Genomic DNA, 27,045 nt, shown 5'->3' with positions numbered 1-27,045 from the left:
AAATAAATTATTTATAGTGTGTGATATATTTTTTGATTTAATTAAATTTGATTAAATGACAATCAAATTATAATACAATAGTAAGTTTCAATCCTTATGTTTTAATTAATGATTTAAGTAATAGTATTATACTATAATTAATATACAAAAAAATTATTATATAAAGCAAATTGTAATTTAATAAATAGTGAATATAATAATATTATTTATTAAAATTTGTGTCTAAACTTACAATTGACAACATTTATGACCAATTATTCTGATGTATATATTATATAATATCCAACAGTCTGTTAACACTCTGATAGCAATACTTGAGTCTTTATTAATTTTATGATTGGCCATATAGTATACAGTCGACTGTTTAAAAATTGTAAAAATTAGAGTCGACAGCAATTATCTACCCAATCATGCAATTAATTAAAAATGACCAGTTACAATCTTATTTACTTTAAAATTATTTACAACATTGCCCTTGGTCACTTTTAAATTCAACGTATTGTTGACCACATAATTGTAATTAATAGCATCGCCGCTATTTAAGACTCTCTGGTTTATGATTGTCTGATTAAAGATATATATATTAATATTATTTAATTTATAATATTTAAAACAAATAAACAAATGTCTCTCCCATCACATGAATTAACCCTCCGGTTAGTCACCAGAGTATGTGTTCATATATTTTGTCAATAATTGTAAGTTTACTATAATATAAACAATATATAGCCCTATTAATAGTATAAATTGAAAATGGTTTAAATAATAATAAATAAATATTTTATATTTGCTTAAAATATTCAAATATGCTACTTAGATGTTGTTTTTTAATTAAATACTGATATAATAATTATTAACTATTAATATATTAATATAATTTCAAGTTTGCTAATCAAGTAAACTGAGTTTAGACAAATAATATTATATAATTAATAAAAATAAACCTACACTTAAATTGCCATTAAAACAGTTACTAAGACATAAATACTATATTTATTAATATAAACATGTTATACATTAATATTTATAATTAAAAAATTTATACTGTATATGATATTATATACGTAACGTATAATACGTTATAAAATGTTGATTTACATTATTTTATCAATTTCACGTTGCATTTCAATAGTTTTATTATTTGCTTAATTGACAATACCTTGAAATAGTCGTATATATAAAATAAAGATAATCACAACATTAGTATAACATATATTCTTAATTCACATTATATTCTATACAAATAATATATTTTTTTTATACATTTAATATAATTCTGTGTATTTTATATTAATTAAAAAATACAATAAATTTATTTACATTATACTATCAAATTCCTAATTAATTAAATTAACCTAGATCGTTTTGTTTATTTTTACTACTAAACAATTATTTTTATTATAGTTATTTTTGTCGTTTAATTAACATAATGAGTTGAAGGTTACAAATGCAAGTCAAACAAAGTCCGGTTACCATTGAATAATAAATAAGAAATTTACACTTATTATTAATTGCATAATTGTTATATAATATACTAATCTTTAAGTGTTACATTTAAAATACAAGATATTAAAATAAAATAAATTATTTACTAAAGTATTATTTAGTAGATTTTTATTATTTGAAAAATAATATTTTTAAATCAAATGATTTTTTAATATAATAATAACAAAAAATAATAATAAGTAAATATATACTGTATAAATTTAATCATTATTTTTAAAAAATCACAATAAATAATAAATATAGTAATATTTTTATTGCTGTATACGTGCATTTAAAAAAATAATAATTATCTTTCATTATTAACATTATAATAGCATAATACAATAGATAGTATTATTAATGTATACCACAATAAATAAAGCGATTAGAATTAAATTAATAGATATTTTTTTGTTACTATTAATTGTTAATATAATTGTTATTAATAATTTTTAGAATATAATAAATATATTAATACAATAAAGTAAAAAATTAGCATTAAATATTTTATTTATTTATTTATACTAAATAATTGCTAATATATATATATATATATATATAATATAATAAATCATATTTTACAGTAATTCGCATATTATATCAATTATAATGTGTTTGTTTAGTTATTTATTTTATAAACGATAAAATCTGATTCTTTATCATTTATAAATGCAATACATATTAATAAAATATAAGGTTCTAATTGATAACAAAACACTACATTTACATTAAATGAAATATTTTTAATCTAAAACAACGCTAATAAAAAACTAGTATTTATTTTAAGCATATATCAGGGTTAAGCAAAGGGGGTTAGGATATGGCAATCTTACAAATTTTACAATTTAAGTGCAGAATTTTCATTTTTTAAATTTTGAAAAAAATTGCCGTCTAAAAATGAAATACAAAGGTACACCTCACCTATACCCCCAAGATTTTATGATAATTTTCCATTTTACCCCACCCTATATCCCCTAAGATCCAAAACCTTGCTTAACCCTGATAAATACATATAGGATTAAATAGTCCTTAAATTGCTCTTAAAGTACCTAAAAATTATGTATTTAATTATAAAAATACTATAATAAATATGTATTTTATGTAAATAAACTAGCATTGCGTTGAAATTAATGTTGTTTAGTATATTTAGCTTATAATTCTAGTTAAATATATTAATTAAAATATTAAGTTATTGTTTAAGTTGCAAATAATATATTGAATTTATATTATTGAATATATAGGCCAACCCTCACTCCTTATTTGGTGAATATACCGTTCATTGAAGATTGAACTTTAAACAGGTATATAAATACTTAATAAGTATAATCTGAGATATTATGGTGTCTCTATCCATAAAGTTAACTTGGTTATTTATTTTAATATTGAATTGTAACTAGATCCAATTTTCAAAAATGACTAATGTTTTGGACAAGTTTTCAAGAATCAAACAATTTGTTAAATCACGTAATTATGTGTTACAACTATTTTACGTGTTTGACGATTATATGGGCAAAAACTACATGTTTATCACTAAAGATGATCAGTGCTATGCATTTGGTACCAACTATTATGCCTGTCTGGGTCTCGGACATCGACAGGAAGTTGAATATCCCACACATGTAAAGGAGATCAGCGGAGTAAAGATAAATGAATTTTTTAGAGGTTCTGATTTTATGTTTGGCCGAACCATTGAACACGAATACTATGGTTGGGGTATCAACGACAGTGGACAGTTAGGCTTAGGTTATAAGAGCTATACAGATAACTATTTCAGGCCAACTCGTATTGAGTATATGAGTGGCAAAGATATTGTAACAATGATTTGCGGTCGCAGACATGTTATGGCTTTAACAGCACAGGGAGATGTGTATGCATGGGGTGCTAACAATATGGGCCAGTGTGGTACTGGACCTAATAATAAAACAATTATAGATGCACCAATCAAACTTGACATTGATTTTATCAAGTAAATGATAATATTCAAAATGATAAAATCTATAGACATTCATAATTGTTTTATACTTTTATATTTTACAGTCCCGTCAAATCAATAGCATGTGGAGACAACCATTCAATTGCAATGACAGTCGATCAGCATATATATGTTTGGGGTGATAACAACTGCGGTCAACTGGGAACTGGCGATTATGATAATTGCAATAAACCTAAACACGTTAAACTATCTGATGATATTTATGTCCATAAAATTGTTTGTTGCAAAAATAGTACATATTATTTAGTCAATGATGGCAATATTTATTATTGTGGGCAAAAATATTTGAATGGAAATGTTAATAATATTAACAAACTGACAGTTATTGAAACCGATGAGAAATTTATTGATATATTCTCTTTAAATCCATATAATTGGTGTTTCGCTAAAACGCCAAACGGTTGCGTTTATCAGATAATGAAAAATGAGTTCACATTTTTTGAGACTAATTTTATCAATTTTGATCAATATTTTGCACAAAAATTTCAGATAACTAACAGAACAATTAGTCTAACAAATACTACAAATAATAATAACAATAATAATAATGAGCAAAATAGATGTGGACCATTTGATATAACACAATTAGGTATGTCCATTACTAATTTATTTATTATTAAAATTTAATTATTAATAGATAATACAGTAATAATAGTAGAATAATATTAACAATAAATTTCCTTTTAGTTATTAATTATATGAAATTCTATATAATATATTCTAATGAGTGTTAAATTTTGATAAACACTTTTTATTTAAATATTTTTAAAATTACAATATAATAATTTATGATACACATTTTTTATATTTATTTTTGTATATTTTATCTATATATTACAACAAACACAATCTTACTTTAATCATTTGTTTTTATTTTATTTTATTTTAGATTATTTATCACTATTTCCACAACATTTAAAACAAAACATTAAAGACTTTTATATATTTGAAGACAACAATAGTGGTAAAAATTGTTTATATATTGACAATAACGACATTGCCTATGGGTTAGGTGCTAACTATAACGGCATACTTGGTGTGGGTGACACGGGTGCTATTGGTGAGCCCAAAATTATTAAAGAGTTATCAAGACACAATATCAACAAGTTTTATAGAGGACAGGGATTTATGTTAGCCAAAAACGATCAACATGAAATATTTGTATGGGGCAAAAATCATCTGGGTCAATTGGGATTGGGACATGAGACTGACCAATTGAGTCCAGTCAAAAATACATTTTTCAGTCAACTAAATATTGTGCAAATAAGTTGTGGAGCCGATCATACACTAGCCCTCACTGATAATGGCGAAGTATACGCCTGGGGTTCAAATGAATGGGGACAGATAGGTCTGGGGGATCAGTTCAGTCAACGTATTGTATCCATACCTCATAGGATAGCTATTTACATACGTATCAAATCTGTGTCGTGCGGTGACTATCATTCAATGATACTGACAATTAGGACATCAGTATACAGTTGGGGAAAAAATGATTTTGGACAGTTGGGTCACTACGGGTGCGAATATGAGAAGGGATACAATAGTATATTGATGAGTAATGTAAAGACAATCATATGCAATGGTCGCAACAGTTTTGTATTAACTAATTTTGGTGAAATCAATGTCTACGGACAAATTGTATGCAATTTCAATTTGAGTACATCCCATACTACCATCCAATTGCCCAGTAATGCTCAGTATACTGAAATTGAACCGACAAATGACAACATGATTGTGGCCCGATTTGATGAGGGCGTCCATGAGATAAAGCCAATGGAAGTGCCTCTTGAAATGGTTGGTCCAAATTCCTATAGAAATTACCTGGCCGACAATTATGGTATTACCTACAAAGCCATACACATGAAAAACTATGAGCGACTTATGCTTTTGGGCACCGGTACATATGGACCAACATTTAAGTGTCAGGATAGAGAAACAAATAAATTATTTGTGCTAAAAAAGTTCAAGTGCCCAGGTAGCTTAAATAACTTTTAATATAGAATCGAAAATATTAATTAATTTTAATATATTATAGGTTTAAATCAACAGAAATTAGCCAATTTGGATGAGGAGTTAAATAAAATGTCCATGGTCAAACATGATAATCTGGCACCGATAGTTAAATATTCAATAGAAAAAGACAAATTTCTATATATAAGACAACATTTTTATGACAACACATTACTTGACATTACAATAATGAAAGCACTGGTATTCGGGCGTCGATTCGGCCAAACTATGTGTCCGTTGGAGTACTTCATAACGTTTGAGTTGTTTCGTGAGATAGTCGTAGCCATGGATTACTTGCATTCACATAAGCCTCCAGTGATTCACCGAAACCTAAAGACAACCAATATTTTTACCGATAATAATAGTAGTGATAATAAATTTATTAAAGTATCGGAATTTGGATTTGAAAAGTTGGACACATTTGGCATTAAAATTAATAATAGCGATGACTTTAAAAGTCAATACAGATATACCGCTCTTGAGGTACTAAAGGGAAGAAAATACGGTATTAATGCTGATATCTATAGTATGGCTATTATTGGCGATGAACTATTTGAAGTTACATATATAAAGTAAGTAAAATATATTTTAAACTTATTTACTAATATTATTATATTATTATATTCATGTTATTGTATTTAAAATAGTGATTCAAATATTATGGATACTAACTCATCAATTAGTGAGAGCTATAAATCAATGATTCAATTGTTGCGGTCAATGCAAACCAGTCCCAAGTGGTGGAAAAGACCCAATTGTAAAGATATTATCAATACATTAGATATGATTGCCATCGATCACAATGTTATTATAAATGACAGTGACTTTTATAAATATGTTTCTGCGACTAAAAGCTTTAAAAATCAATTATTTTATAAATTACTTAAATCGCGACTTTGTATAGATTAATAATTTATTCAAATGTTTAAACTTTTTTTTTTGTTGCTAAATGTTAATTTTGTTAATATTATCATATTATTATTATTAGTATTAGTATTTTGTGTTAAATTTAAATATTGTTAATTATTTTAAACTAGAATAAAATTATTGTTAATTATATATATTTATATTTTTAATTATATATACATGTGTATTATCAGAATATGTAATAGGATATTATGCATATTTATATTTAATTAGATTATAGTTATATTATACCGGTACATATTTACAAAATTATTATTACAAATTATACAGTTATTTTTCAAAATTGTTATTTGTTTAAAGTGTTTACTAATAGAGAACATTATTAAAGTAAAAACTAAAATTTTAGTATTAAACAAAAGACTGAATCAATTAAAATAATATAACATATATTATTAATTCAAATAAATAGAAATATAAATATAAATTATATGTTATAAATGTAATTTTCTGCAAATAATAAAGTAAATTAATTTTAAATTATCATCAAGTTGATTTTCATTATTTAATAAATTTTGTGTAAAGATATCATCGATAACCTGTTGATTGTTTAATTCAAATTCATTGAGATATGCAATCATTTGATCAGCCGATGGCCGCAAATCCCAATCGGGAAATGTTAGACAAAGCATCAAACTATTGAACAGTTCATCGATTATATTGCGATCAATTAGTGGACTGGTAAACGATATTTGTTGTCTATTCAATTGAATAAAATATGTTATATAATATTATAATGTAAAACTTTATATATAAATACTAAATATTACTCATAAAAATCAATATTAAAGAAATCTATTTGACTAATAGTTGCCAAACTATAAATATCTGCCCTCTGGTCAAACTGACGTCCGGTCAATACCTCCGGTGCTACATAAATGACATCAATATCGGACCAATCATCAATTGGTCTCAAAGCTTCGGCAGTCATAACCGACTGTCCAAAACTGGTAATCTTCAAAAAACGGTCGCCATTGTTGATACCAACCAATATATTTTCTGGTCTTATATTTCTTATAATAAGGTTTTTGTTGTGCAAAAAACTCAGTCCTTGTAGTAGTTCTTCATATAATTTGAACGATAAGAAGTAATCGACAGAACATATGTTATCTCTAGTCTGTCGATTGAATACCTGATCTTTTAAATGTATGAATTGACGCAACGTATAGACCGATGATGGCATGTGTAGGTATAGACGGTCGGGATTACACTCCTCGTGATATGAGATAAATTCAGCTATATTTGGATGATTGTATTGATTGAGTTGATCGCGTAATATCATTATATCACGTAATGCCGAAATACGGGTGCCGTTATCTATATATATATATATACATATATACAGTATATTAATATATATCAATATTTTACAGATATTTATACTGTATACAAAATTAATATAAAATTAAAAAACAAAAAAATTTGATAGTCTTATTGAGAAAAATTAGTTTATTTTATTTTTTTAGTAAACAGATTAATTCTAACAAAATAAATACTTTATATAACTTACCTAATAATCTAATTTTTTTAATAGTAAATAATTCATTTGTGTTTATATCTTTAACATTTAGCATACTTCTAGTCGTACTAATTTCATAATTATTGATAACTTGATACCAACTGGTAATGGTATGACACCAACACTGGGCATTGTTGGTATGGGTCTGCTGTCCATTCACATGGTGTTCCTCATAGTTATTGTCCATTTGTTTGAATATATAAATTAAATATAATCATTTGAATTCAAAAATATTTGTAAAATTTCTAATAATGTAATGCAAATGTTTGTGATAATACCGGCAATATTTATACATTAGTAGTAGTATACAGTATGACTGAGTTATTAATATTATCTTTTTTTTCTATAGGTAATCGGTAACATAGAAACTACTGTATACTTCAATGTTGAAGAATACTATAAACACTGTAATACTGTACTAATTTTAAATAATATTACATATTTTTGAAGAAATGATGTCTTATTTTTCTATTATTATTATTATTGTTATTATTCTTATGATAACATATTACTGATTTTTACCGTATTTCATGTTTATGAAAGAAAATTATTATGTCTTATATTTTAAATTTTTTATTTAGTAATTTAAGTTGTCTTTACACATATTATAATTACATTATACTGTATAAAAATATAAATAAATAATGTAAATTTTTATATTATGATAACAATAATAGGTAATTATAAAAAGTACCTATTAGATAATATATTAATTATTTATTATATCATATTTGTTTAACAATATGTATTTTTAGTCTATATTTATTATTTAAACCAACAAAAAATTTGTTTATTTACTATTTTTGGATATAATTTTTATAAAAGTTTATCTCATAAAACAACATAAACCTATCAAATGTTATACAGTAATATGTTTGTCCTTTACTTTTAGATAAATGTATAACAAATTTTGCAATAAAATACTGAAATAATTTATAATAACATTAATGTTTACATCATTGTTTAAGACATAAGATTTTTTAAAATTTGGTTAAAATAAGTTTAAGAAATTATATTTTAATTTATAGCAAAGTTATTATTTAATATGCAATTTACAGAATTTAGTTTTAAGATATTTCACATTAATTAGTATACTATACTATTGTAATATTAATTTTTTAAATTTTAAAACTAATTATTATTTATAAATAAATTGTTGTTATTCTTTTGTTTTACAAACAAATAACATTTGTTGCTATTTATAACAAATTATTATTTAATTATTGCTATATTATTGATAGCAAATTAATTATATACGTTATTAAATACTGTAAATGAAGATCCGTGTATTAGTTTACAATATTTATTAATTATAAACATCCTTAAAGCAAATTTAATAATGTAATATATATATATATTTTACATACAATATTAGTAATCTTATATTATGTTACATTAAGTATTATTAGTGATTTACAAGATTAACCGTTTGATGTTTTTTTTGTGTATTTGATAATGATTTATTAATTAAATTTATATATATAAATAAAAATCATATAATTAAACTTATAGTGTATATTAAAAATGAATAAATTATTTACTATTATTATTGTCTTATTGTATGCAATTTATAAACTTACAGATACTTTTTTATTGTAAAATTACAAAATATTAATATATCGATATGTATTGTTAAATAAGATTAAATATATGTTTATAAGCAATTTCTAATTTATCAATTGATTGATTGTAATGACTATTTTTTAGAGCAAGCTTTTATTAATTAGCTTGTTCAAATACAGTATTAGTCATTAATAATGACTCATAATATTTAAATTAAAATTATTTAAAAATAAAAATATTTTAATACCAATTAAACATAAAATATATTAAAATAATAAAATTAATTAATAATTAATGTACATTATTTATTTTTGTAAATTTTTATTTGTATATTAATGTACCGTATATTAGTATAATAAACTATTTTTAAGAAATAATTAGTTATTTTAGTTAATAATATTAACAATTTTTATAATTTAAACCCAAATCTGTTAGTTAAATAAAACTTTATAAATGTGTTGTCAATAACTTTATGATTTTTGGCAACAAAATCGCAAATAGTATTAGTGTTTATATTAAGGTATGATTTTATCGACAATTGATGTTTAGATTGAATTACTTCATCCAGTGATAGACGTGACGAACAATCGGGAAATGTTTGCATTTTAAGTAGTAATTTATACATTGATTTTAATATAACGTCTGGAATAGTATTGTCTTCAAATACCAAACGTTTTCTTTATTTAAAACATAATATTATTTATTAATTTATTAAGATTTTCAAAGTTCATGTAAGTCACTAATTATATTAAAAGATTGTAAGTTTAACTTACTTTGACAACACTTAATAGTAACAATTATTTACTTAAGTGACTACCGAAACAATAGTGACCACAAATAAACATCAGATAATCTTTACTATAAATGTTGTCAAAGTAAGTCAAACTTACATTATTTTAATATAATTTAACAAATTAATAATTTGTTTTTATAAAAGCATGTAAATGCATAACAATATATGTAATAAATTTTTATTAAATAAGATAACATTATACTACAATATAAATTTACCTGTATATTAAAAATAATAGTATTAATAAAATATTATTTATTAGTTGTACAAACCTAGCACTTGAACAGACATCCAAATTAATTAAATATTCGGCAATTGTGGCCAAACTGTAACAATCGACCCGTTGGTCATAATTTAATTGGTGATACAGTTCTGGTGCCATATATTTGATTTGATTTAAAGTCAAATTATTTTCATTTATTGAAAATTTTGGGTTAGGTTGACCTGGATCAATTTTAATTGCCATACTTAAGTTGCCAATTTTAAAACAATTACGACTATTATTTAAACATAAATAGATACTCTCTGGTGTAATGCACCGGAGTATTATACTAGACTTATTTATATTATTAATAGCATAAACAAGGTCATACAATATTTCATATGATATCATGTAATTAAGTGGTGATATAATGTATGATTTAGTCATCTTAAAGACATCATTGAATAAAATAATAATATCTTCAAGAGTCTGTTCATAGTATGTAAACTGTAGGCAAAGTGTGTCCTCACAAATGTAAAACATATCTTCACAGTTGATCACATACTTTGAATCCTGTAATCGCCATATAATTTGTGCCTCATTTAGATTTGTTTGATCTAAAAATATATAATATTTTTTAAAAATCTAAATATCTGTCAAAAGTATTATACTTAAAAAACAAATATAATTTTAATTATTAGATTAGAAACTTAATGAATATAATAAATAAATAACTGATATTAATTAAAACCTGTAAGTGCCATCTTTTTAATAATAGCTAAATGCCCATCATCATTTGATTTAATTTTATACATTGTTGTAACGGATGATATATCTTGTTTTTGTAATATTTCAAATAAATCCAATTGATTTTCATCACTTCTAATACCAATCATATTATTATTAGCCATAATTTAATACTTACTTAAAATTTATTAATTGTAAATTATTTGTAGATTATTGTACAAACCAAATATTAATACAAATATATTCATATTAGAAAAATAGATATTATTACTAATAATATATAATAATAACTTATGAAAATCTAAGTGTGTTGTGCAATATATATATATTGTGAAATAATTTTAACTATTTTTAATGACAAATAGTTTTGGTTAGACAACTATCACTATTATTATGTGATAATCAAATAATTTAGACATTTATCTAGTGTTGGCAAAAAAGAGAAATTTATAAAATAATAGAGAAATTTCTAGAAAGTTTCTAAAAGAAATTTCTATTTATTGTTAATTACCCCATGGTTAATTTTGTTTTGTCGATATTTGTTATCTTTAACATTGTTTTTATAAGTAATATTTAAATATTAGTATTAGTATTTTAATTATTAATTAAAGTAAAAAATTTATTTATTTAATTATATTAAACTATGATATAATAAAATGGTGAATAAAATTTTACAAAACTGATTATTATTAAATAATTATAATTATTTATAGAGATATCCCATTTGTATAATATAGTATTATACAGTAATCTACATTATATAGTATAATATTATATATACAGTATTATGTCTCATTAATATATTTATAGAATTATAATATCTATAGATATGGGGATCCCATAGTATAACAAAAAAGTTAAATTTCTATAGAAATTTATTCCTGAGAAACTTTCTAGAAACTTTCTCAGTGAAATTTATTAGAAACTTTCTATTTGCCCATCTCTACATTTATCACCTAAACCTTTATACCTTCATATCTTTTTTGTACCTTTGTAATAATAGGTGTAAATATTGTATATAAATGTCATATACTTAATGCATGTTTTAATAATTGATAAACAAATTTATATTTACTAAAATATATTATATATTAAAATTCTTATCAATTATAATATTAATATGTACAGTATTATAATAATATACTATACATGACATGAAATGACATCGTTTAATAAGTAATTTTAAACAATTTCTATGAATTATTGTAATAATTTATTATCAAATTATATAAAATTCATAGAATTGAAAATCAGTTTTTTTGATAGACTATTATTATTTATGTTTTAATGTGTTATAGAATGAGCTAAAACAGTATAAAAACTCAATAAACTTTAATTTGAACCAAACTATTAGCATAATTAGCATACAAATTGGTTTATTTAATATAATATTACTGATAAATTATTGTATAAATTAATTATTTTTTAATAAATTAAATTGAATACTTCAAATTTAAAGTCTAGACTATTTTTAGATTAATCATAATTCAACAATTATATTTAAACATAAGTTAGAAATTATAGTAATAAATAGTTTTTTGCATTCAACCAATTATACATTAATCAGCTTATTATTGCTAATAATACATTATTATAGTTTTATATACCTATATAAATAATTATTGTTACTTTATACTTATAAGTTATATTATAATACTATATTTCTTATAGTATTATCCTTGAATTAATTTAAATTTTTACTCTCACATAAAAATTTCACAAATGAATTATTAAATGTTTACATAAAGTGCTGAAATAATAAAGTTTGCAAATAATACAAACTTGTTATTAAACATAATAATTAAAATTTAATTTGAAATTTTTAAAATAATAAACTGATTTAATAATTTATTATAAATAATTAATTACTGAAAATTACATATTTTGTAATATTAATAGATTTGCGATAAAATATTAATAAATGAAATGCAATTCATATTCTTTTATGTAAGCGTTTGGAGTTATTAAGCTATTAATGAAAAATGAAAAGTAATAACAAGTTTTGATTTTAATATAAATTGACCCCTAATTACAATCAAAACATAACTACATTTTTTAGGAAAAACCATAAATTGAATAATTATGAAATGCTTTATATAGATTAGATAAATTTATCTTAATGTCAATTCACAATTTGTTATATTTTCTACTGGTTTTTAAAACTGCAAAAATCTTAACAAAAACAAGAGTTTGTCAATTTTTTAGACAATAAAAAAGTCATGTCATTAATAAAGTTATAAACATTTTCTATAAATGTAGACAAATATATTATATTTTAAATAGTATACAAAAAATATTTCTATTATATAAACAATATTAAATAAATGAATCAAAGTTTAGTTTTACATTGACTGAGCCTTTTAATTATACAGATTTATAAAAAGTTAATTAAACTTTATAATTTTTTACAAATTATATAAATTTAATTTAAAGTAGCTAATACTTTAAAATATTAATACTGTATTTAATAAATACTATTTATACTAATATAGATTAGTTTCAGTCATATATTTTTGGTTTATTTGTTATACTAAAGTCAATTAGAGACTTTGCGGTCAATGATCGGACAGTTTGGATATAGTGACCACAAATGTCCAGAAAAGGAGGATAATAAAGTCAAACCGGAAACAATCAAATGCTGGACTAATTTAACTAATGTTATGAGTAATATCAAGCAAATGAATGTATGGTCAACTAAGATACTAACTGTTTGTTGGTTTGTATTATTAATTAATATTTACAATTAATAAATATTTTTTTTATAAAAAAATTAGTTCATTTTTTGAATGACTGTACTGTATTTGAATTGAACAAAGTGGGAGCACCGGTATGTTTGACCAATGATAACGATGGCTTCAATGCACCGATAAGTCGCAGTTCATTAGATCCGTTGAATCTGTTTATGTTCATGAATCCTGATTATGACGACAACTATAAATGCAATAAAATCAGGGATAATATCGAAAAAAGTTCCTAAAACTAGTTTAAGACTATGTTTTCCGCGCTTATGGATGTGTTTGACTCTTTGTAATAAAAGGTTATAATGAAAAATTAATAACTTTGAAACATATCTAATTTCAGTGAAAGTTATTTTAAATAGATTTATTGACTTAAATTTGAAATATTCATATACTATGTTTTTATCTAAAATAAACAATTATCATTTTGACTTATCTTATATGTTATATAAATTTAAGATAAATTTGAAAAAAATTATTTGATACATTACTTTGTATTATCAAATAAATTGCTGCTAAACAACAAATTAACTTTTACAGTATAATAATTATAATTATGAAAAATATTATTTTATTGCTATATAAAAATATTTAATTATTTAATCCAATCTTAATGTTGGCAATTAAAAATAAATTCATATTTTATTATTATAAGTATAAAAATGCAAAATAATTTGTAGTAAGTAATTAAAAACATTATTTTTTATTATTGTATAAATATTTTTACAAAAATACTTTAGTGAAGGGGTTTTATTAGGTTTGGGTCACCCATTGCTCGACATCATAGCTGATGTTGACAACAAGTTTCTTGAAAAATATCAACTAAAACCCGACGATAGTATCCGAGCCAATGAATTGCACCGACAGTTATATGAAGAGTTGACTTCAAAATACCGGTGTCAATACATAGCGGGAGGATCAGTACAAAATAGCCTACGAACGGTTCAATGGATGCTAAATAAGCCTAAATGCATGACATTTATGGGTGCTATCGGTGACGACCATTTTGGACGTGTATTATCTGCAAAAATTAGTGAACAGGGGGTTAATTTTATAAGCTTGTTGGACAAAACTACTGGAACCGGGACCAGTGCTTGTTTGATTAGTGATGCGGGCAAATGTCGATCATTGATTGCATATCTGGGTGCCTCTCAAAACATACGAATTGATCACTTATTAAACAATTATCAATATATAGAAATGGCTAAAGTTTTTTATACTTCAGGTTATCATTTAGCTATTGATCCGGAATCGGTTACGCATTTGGCCAAACACGCTAACAATCACACGGGAAAGTTATTTTGTCTAAACCTGTCTGCACCATATGTAAGCCAAATGGTTCCCAAATCATTATTAGATGTCTTTCCTTATGTCGATATTCTCTTTGGTAATGAAGCTGAAGCACAAGCATTTGCTCATCTCAATGGATGGCAGGTTTGTCAACCTATTTATCATATATACTAATCATATTTAACATATTATTAATTATATATTCTTTATTTAAATTTTATTAAAAAAATAATTTTAGACGACAAATGTGTCAGAAATTGCTAAATTGACTGCAAATATGCCATCAAATCGCAGTGATGGTCGCACAGTGATCTATACACAGGGAAATCGCTGTGTTTTAGTGGCCAAAACCGACTGCACTCATGTCATTGAGTTTCCGGTACCGGTATTGGATGAAAGCAAAATAATAGATACAATAGGAGCGGGCGATGCTTTCGTAGGCGGATTTTTCACTCAATTGGTTCAAAACAAACAGATAGATGTATGTGTCAAAAGTGGCATTTATGCGGCACAACAGGTCATTCAACAGATTGGTTGTCAATTTCCAAGAGATATGCGTTTTAATTGTTAACTTATATATATTTTTATAATTTAAATTTAATAAATTAAAGCAGATTAATAAGATATACGTAAATTAGGGAATGTAATTAAGTTAAAATAGTATATTTAAGTTTTAATGTTTGCCAATTAAATTTTAAATCAAGTTTATATAATTATAATTAAAAACAATATATTAAAAATTGTAAAATTACAAACAGCAAAACATCAAATGATGACTACATAAAAATGTATTGTAATTATAATAAATGTTATAAATTAATTGTAATTTAATAAATGACAACAACTTAAACAACTGATTTATATTATCCACTGTTTATGCCGTCAAATATCAACAGTTCCGCCGACTTTCACCTTAAGTTTGCGACCATTTTCCTTCATTTCCCTCTCTTTTACCAATGAGTTGGTCTCCGATCGGATTTCGCTACTTTTACTGCCATAATAACTATTTTTTGTTTTGCTTTTGTCGTGAGTATTGTAACTTTGGGTATCAGTATTGATGCCATCTTTACTATTGGACAGACATTTATAATAGAGGAAACAACACAATATCCAAATGATACAGAAAAATGAGACAACATTACCACCAATTGATAACCAAAAATACAAATCGTGTGAATTCTGGCATTTGATTGTTGTGTTGTTTGCAATATCGGTGAGAGTTGTTGTTATCAATGAATCGGTTGTAACAACAGTTGTATTATTTGTACTATTAATCGGAATATTAGTTGTAATATCAGTATTGTTTGAATTATAGCTTTGATTTGTAACAGTAATGCCAGTGATAATCATTAACAGTGATATAAAAAATATTACATTTTTTGCTAACATTTTTATCAAATAAATTATCGTCAATATAATAACTTAACGTATAAAACAAATTACAATTAAAATCTCAAAATAACAAAATCCACGAGATTTATCTCAAAATTAATAATATATTAATTAGTAACAAACATAATATTTGTTAGAAAATTTACTTAAATAATAAATTTAGTAAAAAACAAACTAAACATCTAAAAAGATATTAACATATTATATATTTGTTTTCTTTGTATTGATTAAATATTTAAAAATTTACATTTAATGAAATAGTTATTTTTACAAAATAACAAAATGAATTATTATAGTATTTATAGTACCGTAATAATAAAATATTGACAAATGATTGGTATTTCTTGTATTTATATCTATTATCTAAATATTATCTAATATTTTATGCAATATTTGTTGCGTCGAAATACATGCAATCTTATGTAAAAAATAAAATAAAATATAACAGCAATTATCATAACAATAACAAATAGACCGATAATGTTAACGATTGATCCAAATGTATAGCAATCATACATTGATTTTGTCTTAATATGTATCCACCAGTCATTGATTTGGGTGTCGGAGCACTCAAACACTACAGGATATCCATAATAAAGACACACATCTGAACATTGATCGGTCCAATGGATCAGTTGATTGTGGTATCGGTTGATATCATAGGTGTGCGCTATAATACCAGTAATGAAGAGGTCTTCGTGATCTAGTATAGGACCGGTATAGCTGTCAATCAGTTGTTCCAATGTAACGGTGCAGTCGTACATCAAATAACAGCTACCGGTTGTATAATTGGGATAAAAGTCTTCTTTCATGTACTCAACCGGTAGATAATGTCTATGTTTTGGGTCGCGATTGACACCGGCTTTGACCAGTAAGTGGCCACTAATACCTGTTATTAGCATAAATAGCAATTAATTCAAGTAATATAACTTATTATTATTAATAATAATATTAATATAAATTAATTGCTTATAAGTTTGAATACCTTTTTTAAATTGAAACAAATTATTTAATAATAGTTTAACATTAATGACAGAGTCGTCGTCCGCTTTCAATATATATCGCGACGTTTGGCACCATTTGTTTGCCCATCGGATCAATGCTATGGTCTTAAGAGTGCCATTAAAGTAGTGGTCAATGAATGCAAACTGAAGAATATCTTTATGTTGATTGGCTTCGGTAACCAATTGGTGGTTAACACGTGTCACGCGATTCAATCCCATTACAAAGTATACACAAATGCCTTCTTGTTTGGCCGTTTCGACCCACGTGTGCCTCAATGTCTGCCGTTTGTCATAATATTCACCACTAGTTTCTGCCGCCGAGTGTATGAATATAGCGACCGGATGTCGACACTGACAGCTCCGGGTTGTGAGGATTGGCTTGAGTTTAGTTAGCTCGAGCTCACTGTGCGTATTGATAAACGTGCGCTCATTTATCTCATACCTGTGATCATACATATTAACCATCAATAAGACATATTCAGTGATATAAATCAATAAAACCAATAATAATAATATTGTAAAAAACAATAATGACTTTAATTTGATTGTATTGTTAATACTAAACATAATATTTATATTAACATTCAAATGCTTTTAATTGAAATTTTATTCAATTATTTAAACACATTTAATGGACAGCTGTTGTTGTCTATTGTGTTAATCAATGTATATATTAATGATTATTACTGTTTTTATTAAATTATTTTGTTTAATAATTTTATTTTACAAAAAAAAATTTGAACACATATTTTTTGACAGTTTTCAAAAAAGTTTATAAAATTTTTTAGTTACTAACATTATTATACAATATTTAATAATACTATAAATGTTTCTATAGTAATATAAAGGAAATTCAATAAATAACAAATTATTTATTTATTATTTAATCATTTTATGCACAAAATACAGTATTATACTGTATATTGATAATAATATTATTAACTATTTCTATAATACAGTATAATGAGATCAATATATTTTTTTAACACAATATTATTATTATATTAAATAACAAACAATTGCGTGATAGAGATGAAGGATATAATGTGTATATAAAGTTATACTTTATAAATGAATTTTGTTTAATAATGATATAATTTTTTTTTATTGTTAATATTTGGTTTTAGATATCAAATGTGAACATATGATAAATTAACATTTGTTGACAATTTTAATATTTAATAATATGGATAATATGTCACTTAAATAGTATTGATTATTAAAAGTATTATATATTCACTAGTAATTTGAAAGTAAAGTAAAAACATTTGACTCCTATTTCATTACTAATACAACATTTATATTTAATTTTATTTATTATTATATCAAATATGTTTTCATTATTTTTTATTCAATATTTTTTAATAATTAATATTTAAATTGATAAAAAATAATTAATATTTCAAATAATAAATTATGTTTATTTTATTTATATCAAAAATGTATTATTTATTAAATTTAATAAATTAATATATAAATTATAATAATATCATGCTTTTTAATCTTTCTTTGTATAACTTATATACAGTATATAAGTATTATTACTTTTATATATTGATATTAAAATCTGAAAAATCTAAAAATGATATTTAATCTTATAATAATAAAAAGATTATATTTTAGCTAATGTTATATTTGTATACAATAGATGGCATATAAGGTACTATTTTTGTGACAATTTACAAATGTATTGATATGCGTTGAATTAGACAAAATAGGATTACCAAAACCAATAAAAAATAAACTGTATTAATAAATACTAATCATAATTAAAAAATAATTTTAAAAATTAATAAAATATACAAATTTTAATAACAATGACTTTTAATAACTATTATAATGATAATAGGTAAACATTACCTTTAAAATCAGAAAAAAAATAATTTTTATTAAATTTTAAATAAACTATGATGCTGAATTATAATTTATTATATAAAGTAATTTTAATCAAATATTTATATTTATTTGAAAAATATATTAATATTTTAATTTCAGTTTTTTAGTTTTTCGATATTTTGTAAAAAATCACATTTTTTATCAATCAACATTAATTTACGTTTTTTAAAATCAGATTTAAAATATATTATTGTTAATAAATAATAAATAATTATTAATTAAAATTTTCTACATTTTGTATTTAAACAAAAATTTTATAGAAATCATTTATATTGACAAAAAAGTAAAATAATTGACAATTATTAAGAAATAACTAAAAAAATATTATAACAATTTATACAGGTATAGTTATAGTAATACAACTTAAACTGGTATTTAAATATAATTATTTTATAATATACTATTATAACTAACTAAATTAATAAATTAAAACTTTAATTAATTTTTATTAACCAAAACATAAACATTTTAGAAAATTTTTCTTATTATTACAGTTATAACCTATTGATCAATATTACATTATATAATACATTACAAGTTTCATACTATAAATTCTTAATTTATTTGAATAAATAATATTGATTTTTATGTATTTAACAAATTATCTTTTTTTGAATGTAGAAAATTTTTTCACAGTAAATGTATAATTTAAATGTACATAATATTTACCGTATAATATATATGTAATGGTATGTAAACTATTTATATACTTTGAAAATGTTTTTTTTATTTGATTTTGCTTTAAGTACTTTGAGGTCACTACCATATTTGTACCTATTAATAAAACTATCCTATATAAATAAATCCAAATTAACCCTGGAGCATTCAAATATAGGTGCAAAATTCCAAAGTCATTGCAAACTATCAAATGCTTTGTCAACCAATCAACAAAAAGCACCAAAAAAAAAGTATTTCTGATTTTTTATTATTATCAAAATAGTATCATAATATAAACCATTTTATTAATAGATATAATTTATTCAATATAAAGAATAAAAATTATGCACTTAAATTTATGGTTTTATAAACAATCTGTATGTAATTAAAGTTATAATTATATATATATTATTCAAGGTTACGATAGGGGTAGGGGGTACCCTATCATGAGATTGAGATTTTTAGGTTTTACCCCTACTTTTGTAAAAATTAATATTATTTTTTAAGAAAGTATTAAGAAATTAAGTTGGGAATATTTTTAAAAGGAATATGTGGGGAATTTATAGGGAAAATCTTTCGCAACCCTGATATTACTATTCATATTTCAATTTATGATTACAGCTTTGTCTTTTACTTAAAGATTTATATTTTATTAATAAATTTTTATCTTAATATTAATTACAACATTGTACGTGATATAATTTATATATATAAATTAATATTATATTTTTACAATAAATATAAATTATATTATAAATTAAAATAAAATATTGTTTTAATCACTGATTATATAATTATGATTTATTACAAATTATTTTCTTTTATTAAAAATCACAAAAAGAAAATAAAAGCTTCCTCTGTAACAAAGGTTTATTGTTTTACAATAATTTTAGATTAATTTAATAAGTTATTACATAATTTTACATTAAATTTATCTGTAGCAGTACTTTAATTATACAATAGTTAATCTAAATTTTAACAATAATTTTTTTTGTAATTAATTTTAATAAAATATTCTGAAATATTTATTTCCTAAATACAAAACAACAAAATATTAACTGAAAGGATGTATTTTACAGGAATCTTATTTTTTATTCTCTTATATAAATACTTGTTATTTAAAAATATTTGTTTACTATTTATTTTAAAATTATTAAATATAATTAATTTTTATGATAATGAAGACTTTGTTAGTTATAATCACTGTTGTTGTTGTTATTGCCAACATTAGCGCTCAAAGTGAGTTATTTTATTGTATTAACAAATTGTAAAAACAATTGACAATATTTATAATATGTATAATAATTTAATTAATAAACTTATAATTACTAAAATAAATTTCTAAGGATGTCGTACGGGTCGATACTCTGCATGTCAGGCGCACTGTCAGCCATCGTGTGAAAATCCCAACCCTGTCTGTACCCGACAATGTATACCCGGCTGTATCTGTGCCCGGGATCTAATCAGACGAAACAGTCGCAGTCGTGAATGTGTTTCGCCTTCACAATGCTTTAGGAGAGGATAATAGGTCTAAATATTGACATTTAATTATTGTTTGTATATTTATTAAATATAATAATTATATCTGTAATAATGTTATTAAATAAAATTTGGTTTAAGACAAAAGCGTTTTTCCAAATAATTTTTATAATATACAAAAATATTTGTCAATATATAAGATATAAAAAAGACATTGAAAATTGTTTAACATTAATCAGTATATATTTAGACAAAATTCCAAAATATTGCAAATATTCAAAAGCTTTGTTCCCAATCAATAAAAAGATAATGTATTTATGATTTTTTTTATTGTTATCATAATATCAACAATTTTACATATAATTTATTCAATATAAAGAATTTAAATTTTGCACCTAATTTTAATGGTTTTATAAATAATTTATGTGTATAAATTAAAATTATATTTATTATTTATTGTTGCTAAAAGGTGGTAAAGTCATCTTACCCCCTGATATCAAGATTTTTAGGTTTACCCCCCCTTCCTTGACCAAAGCAAAAAATGAGACCCCCAACAAATATACAAAAATTAATTGCCAAGTGAGTTTTAATATAAATAGCTTATGTAGCTTATATAATATAAATAATTTAAACCTAGTAAAATACTGAAAAATATAATATACTGTAGATTTATTTAAATTAATCTTATATATAACAAAATAATTAAAAAAAATTGTACATTTTAACATATAAAATAATAGATTATTTATAAATTAACGCAAAATATGCTTTTAAAATAATAAAAATTATTATAATAAATAAATATTACATATATAGTGTTTAGGCATTTTCTAAGAAAGATAAATCCGTAATAAATTTTCTTCAATTTTTCCCGAAAATAAAGCAAATGTTTTATTTTCTTTTTATAATCTGCTAAAACAAAATATATTTTTATAAAATAGTTGAAATCTCATATTTTCAGCATAAATGTCATTATAATGTTTAGTAATAATATTTGCTTATAACACTCAATAGACAATTTGATATATGTATTTTTCAAACTTTATAATAAAATTTTTTAGTTAAGGTATAATATGAAATACTACATAAAGATTTATTCTCAAATTATTTATCTATAAATATATTAATAATTCTTTTTAACTTTTTTTATTAGTTTATTATTATTTATTTTACTAATAATTTTATTTTTTTAAACCTAATTGCCTATTATAATTATAAAAGTTAAAAACATAATTAATAAATTTGTTTTTAGCTTTTTTATAGTTTTATTCAAAACTATTCATTATTTTCTAAACTTTTGTAAAAATTATTATTTGAAAATATAGGAATATATAGGAATTAAGCTGGGAATATTTTTTTAAGAGAATTTATAGGGAATTTTCTAAAGATTAGTAAAAATTGTAGTTTTAAAATGCAGTAAAATTTATTCACCCCATCCTATACTCTCCCCAAAATTTTTCCAGCTTTATATCATTTTACCCCTCCTCTACCCCCCTGAGATTGAAAACCTTTTGCAACCCTCATATTATTATACATATTTCAATATACAATATAACTACAGTTTTTACTTTTATTTAAAGATATCTATTTTATTAAAAAAATATTTTTTATGTTTATCTTTTATGTCTTATTCTTTACTACTGTATATCAAAAAATTAGGAAATTAATCAATAAAATATAAGCTTGAATATTTAAAATACATAATTCATAACTTTATTTATAATAACAGGTTATTTTATAATTTAAAAAAATAGTTTTTAAAATGAACTTAATGAACAACAAATAATAAACTAGATATTTTCCAATTGGTCATTCAGCTTATCAAGGACACATTTTCTATTATTAATATAGTGTATGCACTTAAATACTGTATAAGTTTTCTAGATTTTGAGTATTATATAAAAGAAAGTTTTTGTTGATTAAACAACATTTCAAAACTTAATAATTATTATTAATAATTTAGTTAATATAGATTTGAAATAATGAAATTATATAATATATTATTGCTATTGTTTTGTATGATTGTGTCAGTTGTTGGACAACGTGTTAAAAAGCAGTCCAAAGATGACCAGAATTGTAATGAAAATGATTTTGATAGACATTCGAGTAATGTGTTCGGACAGTTCGGTTTGGAGGAACTCCGACTACCGGAGTCTAAGAATGAGTTAAAAACATACTGCAGGTAAGTCAACATTTTTGTTGATAATAATATTTCATTTTTATATTATTATAGCATTATATCAATTAATATTACAGTTTTTATTAAAATTATACTCATTTATTGTTAGAAAAGCTAAAGAGAGTACAGATTTTGCCAAAAAATTTGGCGACAACTGTCTGAAGGGTACCTCACAAACACTTATGTCTTTGGCTTCCTATAACTTTGATAAAGTCAATAAAGACTATTGTGCTAAAAATGGTAAGAAAAAGGATCAGTGGATTGAATGGGCAAAGTGTGGCAATAAGGCTAAACCGGCAACTATTAAATGTTGGGATAAAATGATAATAACTATGGCTAATACAAAAAAAGTTAAAAACAATAAAATTAGGATACCTATCATTTGCTGGTATGAAATCATATATAAATTGAATTTAAATGATTTTTATTTTAAAATTTATTGTATTTTAATTTTTAGCTCTTATTATGCTTGGATTAATTGCAATCGAAAAGCATTTGAAGCCATGGGATCCAATGTCTGCAGTGATGATGCCATCAATGGTATTGATGTTCACACCAAAAAAGCTAGTGTCGACTCAATGAACCTCATATGCAGTCGATATCAGGACGACCTAACTAAATGTCAGTCCTATGAAAAGGAGGTGTCAAACACTAGACCCAAACGTATACACAAAACACCTCTTTTATATGTGTTTGAAGTGTTTGACTCTCTTTAAGCAATAATACATTATTTTCAAATTAGCTTATTATCAAATAAAAATTGTTATTATAATATAATTTCTGATAAAAGTGCAATAAAATAATTATTGGGGGTGGGGTGGTAATGCATTAGAGTTTAGTGGTACTGTATATTAAAATAATAAATATCACGTTTACTTTTTTACATAAAATGTTTTGTTTATTAAAGACACAAAAACTTATATAATAAAAAATTATTAATAAATATATTGAATCAATAAATAATTATCTTTATTAATAAATAAACCTAACATAAAATATTATTTATATTTTAAATAGTTATTTATAACTTTTCATGAAATAATAAAGTTATAATATTACTATATGTTTTTAGATACATTATTATATATGTACAGATAATGTACAGTAATATATTTATATTATAATTATATGCAATATTAACTAATTAATTGTTTAAATTTAATTCATTCATGTTATTGATGCTATTATTATAATATGCTATACCAATATACACAAATGTTTATAATTAATTTTATTTTAATATTAATTATAATAAAAGTCAAGATTTTTTGCTGCTTAGATCATTTTATTTATGTATTTAATATAATAAAATATTTACAAACTCACAAAAATAATTTTTTGATAATAAATTTGTTAAATTAGAAAATAAAAAAATAGTATATTATTTCTGAAGTCCATAAAACCGGAATATTGGGTCTGATTTCCGATAAAATACTGTTAATCTTATAGTTAATGAAATATCAGACTTGTTATGAACGACACGAAAACTCTGGACATTTGGCCTTTTGGTTGATGGCATCGATGAGACGTTGTTTTTCTGAACATCCGCCGCAAAAGACTGATTGTTTGCATATGTATTCAAAGAGCCACTTCCAGGCACCGCAATATTCTTGGTGTGGGAATCGTTGACTACATGCCAGTGCAGTCACATAACGGGTAATAAATTCAACTAATTTTTTTATATCGCGATCATTGACTTTCTTCAGTTGTTTGGTAAAGGCTTCGATGATTTCTTTCGCTTCTTTACATATATGATGACTACCACTACCACAGCATTGATGAACCTTTTTGTCTATATTGTTGACAATGTCTAACAGTTTGTCTAATTTGTTGTCCAGATTCTTGTATTCTTTCTCGAAGTAATCAATTTTGTTTAAAACTGGTTTCAAATCGCATGTATTTTTGTTGATTACATTTTTTACTTCAACAAAGTTAACGGTCAAGAATTGAAAGACGTCCACAAAATCGCATTTAACTATTTTTGTGTTTCTTTCGTTACCAATATTTAAATCTAAAAATAGATAAATTTTAATAATAAAATTATATTAAATATTATGTAAATATATATTATTTTCATACATTAATATCAAATTATAATATAATAATATCTATATAGTTTGTTACTCTTACCAACTAAACCTCCATTACAATTAAACTGATCAAAACTCAATGAAATTATAGTAAAAATTAATAAAAACATTGAATAATTTATTGTAACCATAATCAGAAAAAATGAAACATAAAGACAAAATCAAAATATTTTTTATATAAATTATTAATTAAAAAAATCGTACTATTTATATAAAATGTAAATTTAAATATTGTGTAAATAAATTAATATAATAGTACTCATAATTTAAAATATATATGCTTTAGTATATAAAATAGGAACAATTGCAAAACACATTTTGTTTAAGTTTAAATTTTTATTTATTATGTTTACATTTTTTAGTGTCTAATTTAAAAAATATATTTAAAAACGTGTTAATTTAGAAAATATTTAAAAATTAATTACTTAAATTTCAGATATATCATAATTATGTTTATAAATATTAAGTCAACTAAATTATATCGCAACACATAATTAATATATTATATTCATATTTAGTTGGAAAACATTTGATAATAAAATCCTTTAACCATAACATTTGCATCTAAAGCCAGCGCTATCGCAATAACCGCCACGAAACTAATAATTTGAAACATTGAAAAAAAGATAAATGATTAATAAAACAAAATTTATTTTCAAAAWATATTTATCACTACTGACCCGATTGCTTTTACAGTGACGGTTACATTCATACCGATTGCTACCAAACGGTCCCCGACATCCAAAACCACGTTTTGCCCGAATCAGCCCCTCATCGGCATTGATGGTCACCGACTGCCACATCAAAGCCAATACAACAAACACTACAATTATTGTATAAATTTTATTGTATGACATATTGTTATTGATATTAATAAGTTATAACAATTTTTTATTAATTATTAATAGATGATTGCTTTTATACTGTTTTTTGAATTAAAAGATTTTTTTATTTATCATAAAAAATGATTTTCATATCCTTTATCAAAGTCCTGTATTTAGAAATTATTTTTTAAATATTGTTTATTTTGTTTATTTAATTAACATTTTACAGTATATTTTTATTTATGTATTCATTAACACAA

The 27,045-nt window shown here is 23.0% G+C and overlaps 8 protein-coding genes across 8 annotated transcripts; 4 read left to right on the top strand and 4 right to left on the bottom strand.

The window, feature by feature from the left end:
• Nucleotides 1-40: 40 nt before the first annotated feature.
• On the top strand, nucleotides 41-6,397 carry LOC128964028 (uncharacterized). Its single transcript, XM_054310587.1, has 7 exons — nucleotides 41-80; nucleotides 2,727-2,786; nucleotides 2,883-3,451; nucleotides 3,523-4,067; nucleotides 4,368-5,453; nucleotides 5,514-6,060; nucleotides 6,136-6,397. The coding sequence occupies exons 3-7, from the start codon at nucleotides 2,898-2,900 to the stop codon at nucleotides 6,395-6,397; spliced, it is 2,994 nt and encodes a 997-aa protein (XP_054166562.1). The 5' UTR covers nucleotides 41-80; nucleotides 2,727-2,786; nucleotides 2,883-2,897.
• Nucleotides 6,398-6,737: 340 nt separating this feature from the next.
• On the bottom strand, nucleotides 6,738-8,118 carry LOC128964027 (uncharacterized). Its single transcript, XM_054310585.1, has 4 exons — nucleotides 7,989-8,118; nucleotides 7,183-7,729; nucleotides 6,952-7,111; nucleotides 6,738-6,749 (listed from the first exon to the last, which is right to left on the bottom strand). The coding sequence occupies exons 1-4, from the start codon at nucleotides 8,116-8,118 to the stop codon at nucleotides 6,738-6,740; spliced, it is 849 nt and encodes a 282-aa protein (XP_054166560.1).
• Nucleotides 8,119-14,228: 6,110 nt separating this feature from the next.
• Nucleotides 14,229-15,853, top strand: LOC128964025 (adenosine kinase-like). The gene is made up of 3 exons (XM_054310583.1): nucleotides 14,229-14,263; nucleotides 14,715-15,408; nucleotides 15,503-15,853. Exons 1-3 carry the CDS (start codon nucleotides 14,229-14,231, stop codon nucleotides 15,833-15,835), a joined length of 1,062 nt encoding a protein of 353 aa, XP_054166558.1. The 3' UTR covers nucleotides 15,836-15,853.
• A 293-nt stretch (nucleotides 15,854-16,146) lies between these two features.
• LOC128964023 (beta-1,3-galactosyltransferase 1-like) lies at nucleotides 16,147-18,153 on the bottom strand. The gene is made up of 3 exons (XM_054310582.1): nucleotides 17,642-18,153; nucleotides 17,173-17,545; nucleotides 16,147-16,579 (listed from the first exon to the last, which is right to left on the bottom strand). The coding sequence occupies exons 1-3, from the start codon at nucleotides 18,123-18,125 to the stop codon at nucleotides 16,147-16,149; spliced, it is 1,290 nt and encodes a 429-aa protein (XP_054166557.1). The 5' UTR covers nucleotides 18,126-18,153.
• Nucleotides 18,154-21,382: 3,229 nt separating this feature from the next.
• LOC128964173 (cysteine-rich venom protein 6-like) lies at nucleotides 21,383-21,798 on the top strand. The gene is made up of 2 exons (XM_054310732.1): nucleotides 21,383-21,452; nucleotides 21,560-21,798. The coding sequence occupies exons 1-2, from the start codon at nucleotides 21,386-21,388 to the stop codon at nucleotides 21,736-21,738; spliced, it is 246 nt and encodes an 81-aa protein (XP_054166707.1). The 5' UTR covers nucleotides 21,383-21,385; the 3' UTR covers nucleotides 21,739-21,798.
• A 1,791-nt stretch (nucleotides 21,799-23,589) lies between these two features.
• On the top strand, nucleotides 23,590-24,775 carry LOC128963984 (uncharacterized). The gene is made up of 3 exons (XM_054310537.1): nucleotides 23,590-23,874; nucleotides 23,981-24,259; nucleotides 24,329-24,775. Exons 1-3 carry the CDS (start codon nucleotides 23,675-23,677, stop codon nucleotides 24,585-24,587), a joined length of 738 nt encoding a protein of 245 aa, XP_054166512.1. The 5' UTR covers nucleotides 23,590-23,674; the 3' UTR covers nucleotides 24,588-24,775.
• A 372-nt stretch (nucleotides 24,776-25,147) lies between these two features.
• Nucleotides 25,148-26,134, bottom strand: LOC128963991 (uncharacterized). Its single transcript, XM_054310545.1, has 2 exons — nucleotides 26,002-26,134; nucleotides 25,148-25,882 (listed from the first exon to the last, which is right to left on the bottom strand). Exons 1-2 carry the CDS (start codon nucleotides 26,090-26,092, stop codon nucleotides 25,341-25,343), a joined length of 633 nt encoding a protein of 210 aa, XP_054166520.1. The 5' UTR covers nucleotides 26,093-26,134; the 3' UTR covers nucleotides 25,148-25,340.
• A 159-nt stretch (nucleotides 26,135-26,293) lies between these two features.
• LOC128964077 (defensin BmKDfsin3-like) lies at nucleotides 26,294-26,851 on the bottom strand. Its single transcript, XM_054310636.1, has 2 exons — nucleotides 26,642-26,851; nucleotides 26,294-26,560 (listed from the first exon to the last, which is right to left on the bottom strand). The coding sequence occupies exons 1-2, from the start codon at nucleotides 26,816-26,818 to the stop codon at nucleotides 26,507-26,509; spliced, it is 231 nt and encodes a 76-aa protein (XP_054166611.1). The 5' UTR covers nucleotides 26,819-26,851; the 3' UTR covers nucleotides 26,294-26,506.
• Nucleotides 26,852-27,045: the final 194 nt, after the last annotated feature.

This window comes from Oppia nitens, unplaced genomic scaffold, assembly GCF_028296485.1.
Source record: "Oppia nitens isolate AA-2021 unplaced genomic scaffold, nextdenovo-longstitch-racon4-pilon3 scaffold8_pilon_pilon_pilon, whole genome shotgun sequence".
Lineage (NCBI taxonomy): Eukaryota > Metazoa > Arthropoda > Arachnida > Sarcoptiformes > Oppiidae > Oppia > Oppia nitens.
This window is presented reverse-complemented; position numbering and strand designations above follow the sequence as displayed.